The sequence below is a fragment of the Phalaenopsis equestris genome, unplaced genomic scaffold, assembly GCF_001263595.1.
Source record: "Phalaenopsis equestris unplaced genomic scaffold, ASM126359v1 Scaffold000250, whole genome shotgun sequence".
NCBI lineage: Eukaryota > Viridiplantae > Streptophyta > Magnoliopsida > Asparagales > Orchidaceae > Phalaenopsis > Phalaenopsis equestris.
The window spans coordinates 490,409-496,207 of record NW_018164692.1 but is presented as its reverse complement, the minus strand read 5'-3'; the positions used below and the strand labels follow the sequence as shown (position 1 = coordinate 496,207).

The following is a 5,799-nucleotide window of genomic DNA, read 5'->3' as shown; positions in this document are numbered from 1 at the left end:
ATTGCTGGAAAAAAGGTTTTGAAGCCCTAGGAATCAAATGCAGCACGTACGGATCGTTTTCGTAGCCCATTTCAGATTTAGGAGGCTAAAATTCACAGAAAAAATCAAATGTCTGCTCTGATGAACAAATCTCGCGGAGCAGTTTTCCATCTCGGGCACGATGAACACTCGAATTCGAACCTCCAATGTTGATATGAATCGATCTTTGCTCTGTTTTTCTCTGCAATTAGAATCTCTCTCTCCTCTCACCTGCTCTTTCATTAAAGTCGGTAATAGGATCCCTCGCTCTTCTGATAAAGGCGAACAGAGAGTTTTTCGCGCCATGGAAGCTGCTGAAGAATCGCACTTCCGAGCTTAAGTTGCAAGGAGAGATTCGAATGCGTGTCAGCAGCGTGAAGGAGAAGGCCTCCGTCTCCGACGCCGCAGCTCTGTTCGCCATCCATGCCCTTCTCCGCTTAACTATTTGGGCATTTGCACACATACCACACACTTCTTGTACATTTATATTGCTCAGGTTTACACATTCATATTTAGGATAATTACGCACGGACCACTCCAAATATCCATGACCAATCATTCAGAATTTAATAAAAATAAAAAAAGGGTTTGAAATTTCTTCAATAATTTTTATATTTGATTGATTTGTAAATGACAATGTTTCTAATAGTTTACATGCATATCATTCAAATTTTTATACCACATAAGAAATAGTACTATCATTTTATCTTATGTTCAAACCGATCATTAGACTCCTCCAACTCGGAAGGGCTTGTTCACAGGAATCCCAAAATTACAGGTCTCATATATTAATAATATTGAAATAGCTCCCATTATCCTAATTGAAGATGTAATCTCACAATTATACTCCTCTTTATCTATAAATTTTACACGTTCTTATTATTCATTATTGTGTTATCTCTCTATTTCTTTTTCCCTTTATTTATTGTGTTAATTGGTCATCTCCAGTAGCTCGGACAAGTTCTACATCAGCTAAACCAACTTCCTTGCTTAGAATTAAATTATCAAGTCATAAGATTTTGAGGTTGTTTGCTTATGCAACATAATTCCTCACCTCATATTTAGGCCTTTGTACAACCATGTCGTACAATATAAGCCCTAACTCGTCTTAGGATTTCGAGGTTGTCGTTCGTCACGACCTAGATTCTCACATCTTCCAGTCTATTTGTGTGATCGTTCCACACAAATGTAAGCCCTAAATTAATAAAATTGGTAGGATGAAACACTTAAATTTTTCTCCCCAAAACTGAAGCCAAACAATAGGACAGACTGGGAAGGCTCTGAGGTTCTCCGAATCTATGTCATCCCCTAGTTCTTCTTCTTTTCGATTCTACAATAAAAATGTTCTAAATTTGAACAATTCCCCTTTCACACATTTTTGTCCAATTTTATTGAAAAGTCCTTTCCTTTGAATTCCTTGAAGATAATATTTCTTGATTTTCATCGAGAGTTTCTTAGATGACTTCGGTCATTTAAAATGTAATCAACTATAGGGTTTGCCCTTATAGGAAGCTTTTCTCGAACCCAGCTTAATATAAATTCTATTTAATTCTTCATATTAAATAGGAAAAATTGTCGGCAAATAAAACGGTTTCGCAGACCAAACGGACGTCATACATTTCTCAGTTTATTTGATCGAGTTTCATCCTCAAGTCTTATGTTTTTCCTTCGAGATAGATACATGGTTTGAGGTACAAAGCTCTTTCATTTAAATCTTTCATTTAAATTATGAAAAATATTGGGTCAGATTGATTTCATATTTTTCTAAACATTAAAATTTCCTTCCGAAGCGGGCGACGAGATTTTGATTCTGACGACCGACAGCTTCTTACGGGAAACTCCTCAAACCAAAAATAGTGCCGACAAAACTTATCTCAAATTCTCCACTAAACTTTTGAAGTTTCTTTGAATCTCTTCTCTTCTTACAACACTCTTAACTCTCAAAAACTAGAAATTAAAACTAAAATAAAGGTAGATATTGGTGTCTTACAGTCTCTCCCATAAATCACAGCAAAGAAGAATCTAAAAGAAACACTCGAAGAGACTAGAAGCAGCCCCCCGAAAAGTTCCAAGCCTCTCTTTTTATAGTTTTCTAATAGGCGTCTTGGTATCTCTTAAAAATGTGTCCAAATTCGATGTATTCTCTAAATGATGCCTCATTTCACAAGTCTTTTAACCATATTTTCGTTTCTAGTGATTATAACCACCCTCTTTGTCCAATAGGTGCCTCAAATGTTCATTCAAAATTCATCAAAATGAATTAACCCGTCAAGTAATTGTCACTGACGCCTAAGCATGGCGCCTCTAGCGCTTAGGCGTGGCATTCTCTGTTTCACGTGCGCTTAGGCGCCAAAATACCACTTAGGCGCCAAAATAGTTTTGCTCCATTTTTTTCATTTTTACTCCATATTTGATCATTTTTCACTCATTTTGTCATTTTTCACATTTTTAGTTGTACCTGAAGGAAAAACACAAATATCTTCCATTAAATTGTAATATCTCAAAAATATGTATAAAAATATTTATAAAAATATTATATATTTTAGAGGTATCAATTACCTGACCCGGTGAGCTGGATGACAAGGATGAGGCGGCCAATCCTGTCAGCTGACTGTACTAGCAGTGTTATACAATCAGCTCACAAAGCATGTGTAGTTGGTCAGACGACCCTGCGAAGTCAGATGGATTTTGATGTCCCGCCTGTTGTAGAAATTTTCTAGTGGACGTGGAAAGTTAACTCGAGTTTCGGGAGGTCCTTACTGGCTTCAGCTGCTCGGCTCCCGATGCTGGTTACATACATATTATTCAAATTTGCATACCACATAAAAAATAGTACTATCATTTTCTCTTATGATCAAACCGATCAGTAGACTCCTCCAACTCGGAAGGGCTCGTCCACAGGAATCCCAAAATTGTAGGTCTCATATATTAAGAATATTGAAATAGCTCTTATTATCCTAATTGAAAATGTAATCTCACAATTATACTCTCATTTATCTATAAATTTTACATGTTCTTATTATTCATTATTGTGTTATCTCTCTATTTATATTTCTTGTTAATCACTTTATTTGTTGTGTTAATTGGCTATCTCCAGTAGCTCGGCCAGGATCTACAGCATCATCAAGCCGATGTCGTATCGGAATCTTTCTTCTTTCAACTATTGGGTTAAAGTAGTATGTCACTCTAGTCTCTACATCCCTCATTTTCAACATCACCATCCATGGTCATGTAGTGATTGATCATTTACTTGTTTAGCACTAGGTGCTTCTTTTCGTTGTAGTTTGCTCGACACGCTGAGTAGAGAATTCCTTCATTAGCTATCAATCGAAGCGGAGTTGCAGGACCACACCCATCATCAGTTATCAATCAGACCGGCATGTTCCACAACCTCTTGATTGTTGACTGCATTTTGAGCTGCAGGATTCACCCCCTCTTCATCGTTTAAGGAGAAAATATTACGTTCGGAGTTTGTACTAAGCTTGCATCCGAACGACAGACGTGATACATCAGAGGTTCGAGCTCTGCTCCTTCCCGTTATGTCAATATGTCATATTCGTTGTCCGGGTGTAACTTTACATTCGGACTTTAGACGCAATATTTTTATTTATCGTTCGAGGGAGCTTTCTATCTACTCCTTATCGACAGAATTGATTTATCCGCATTTTTCTTAAACAATCTTCCTTGTTAATAGTTGTTCACTTCCCGTCCGCGTTATCGCATAAAGTACTGATTATCATACAAGCGTATGACAGTACTAAATGCTTAGAGCTTATTTTTATTTGTTCCATATGAATTATTTTTATTGTGTAGATTTAATTAATTATTTGCTAAATCTCAGACTTATCACGCAAATAAAGCAGTTAACATTGGACTGAATCAAATTGCTTGATAATTAATGCATTAATTCAGCATCTTTAACTAATGAAATTTTCAAAAATAGGAAAATGATTTTGACCAGATACACCTCCCTCTTCTCCCTTTTGATTGGTCTTTTGGCCTACTTTTGTAATCATCATTTCTATTAATAAAATAATTATGAGTTTGCACTAGAATAAATAATTAATTACTCTCTCTTTAGATAAAACGGCTAGATAATTAGCTAATTAATTAGATCAAGAAATAAATATTATATCACTTGCTGCAACTCAACCTGAGACTTTTCCCTCGTAACGTTGTTCTTGATATAGAGTCGGTACTCATTGATGGTCATCGATTGATAATGTTGTGGCCTTTCTGAAGTCACGAGTTATCTCGTTGGCTCCATATACATATCTTCTGTTTTTTATCGTAGTAGAAGACCATAGATATTTGTTCTGTTGTCTACTTTGTGTGGCACACTCTAACAATGTTGCATTGCTCAACACCTAATGTTAATTGACAAGTTTGCATCTAAATAATTTTATCTTGACGAATTAGATTTTTTTTTTCAAATTATTGTAGAAATGTCGCATTCTATTAATATTATTGGACTATTATTAAATTTAAATTAATTATTGTTAAATAGAGCAAATCTTATCTAGTCATTTATGATTTAAATAGTAATAAAATAACAAAATAGTTAGCTCTTTAATTTAAATTTTTTGCTAGCTAAATCAACACATATAAGGTTGCCAACCATATGGATGCTGATTCACATGCTTTTGACCGTGCTTCAGTGATTAGATTTTGATTGGCAAGTTTTTTTTATCAAATTTGTTTGTTTTTTTTATTTTGGACTAAATTTAATCGATAAATTTTCTGAAATAAACCTCCTATTGAGACTATATAAAAGGAACAAAATAATCTAAAATCATATTATCTAAGTTTTATAATTGTTTAATTTATATAAAGGATAGTTGAATTTTTTTTAGCAAGGGTAAGATAGAATTTAATTTAGTTTAACTATTTTTGTAACAAGTTGTTACCCCATTTTCATAATTGATTATTTTTTACTGCTAGATACTCTTTTCCACCTAAACTCTGTTGCAAAAGGCAATGATTTTTGTAATTTGTTGTTGAGTAACCTATTTTTAATTTTATTATTGTTATTTTGACCCTCAATTAATGAAATAAGATAAAAGGGCACTTTTGTAATGTGGTACCGCTCACCTACCACATCTCACCTACCACATCTCACTTACCGCCCACCTACCGCCCACCTACCTCCCACCTACCACTCTCTAACTTCTATAAATAGAGAGGGTGTGAGGCTTAGGAGAGCAAGGGAAGAGATCTTAAGCTACCACAAATGAGGGGAGAATAACTAGAGAGCACATTTTGTTTTGGAGTCCAAAGGAGGAAACACTAGAGGATGTCACGGATTCGAAGGAGGACTTCGATGACTTCCTAAGCTATCCTATTATTTGGCTTCAATTTAGGAGAAATCATTTAGATGTGTCATCCTGCAATTTTTATTTATTAGGATTTACATTTGTGTGAAGTAATCAGCACAAATAACCTTGAAGATAAGAGGATTTAGGTCATGACGAACGACAACCTCGGAATCCTAAGGCGAGTTTAGGGCTTAGATTGTACAACAGGATTGTACAAATACCTAAAAGATGTGTTTGAGGATTTATGTTGCACTAGGCAAACGACCTTGAGTTCCTATGGCTTTGTTTAAAGCTAAGGAAGGATGTATTGTTGTAGATATTCTCGCTGTTGATGACGGCCGGGCTGGCCACCATGTAAGCTCCAAGCTTCTCGTTGTAGCAGAGTTCAAGTTTTCTAGGTCATTTGGTTATAATTTCAAATCAAGTGACCCTATGGTTAAAGTTCTTTAAATTTTATTATGGGCAT

General features: G+C 35.2%; 1 protein-coding gene across 1 annotated transcript in view; it reads right to left on the bottom strand.

The window, feature by feature from the left end:
• Positions 1 to 439, bottom strand: part of LOC110024135 — a 4,569-nt gene extending 4,130 nt beyond the window's left edge. Inside the window, exon 1 of the mRNA XM_020723922.1 lies at positions 306 to 439. Coding sequence (XP_020579581.1) covers positions 306 to 439 — 134 coding nt within the window. The remainder of the gene's footprint in view (positions 1 to 305) is intronic.
• Between the last annotated feature and the right edge of the window lie 5,360 nt (positions 440 to 5,799).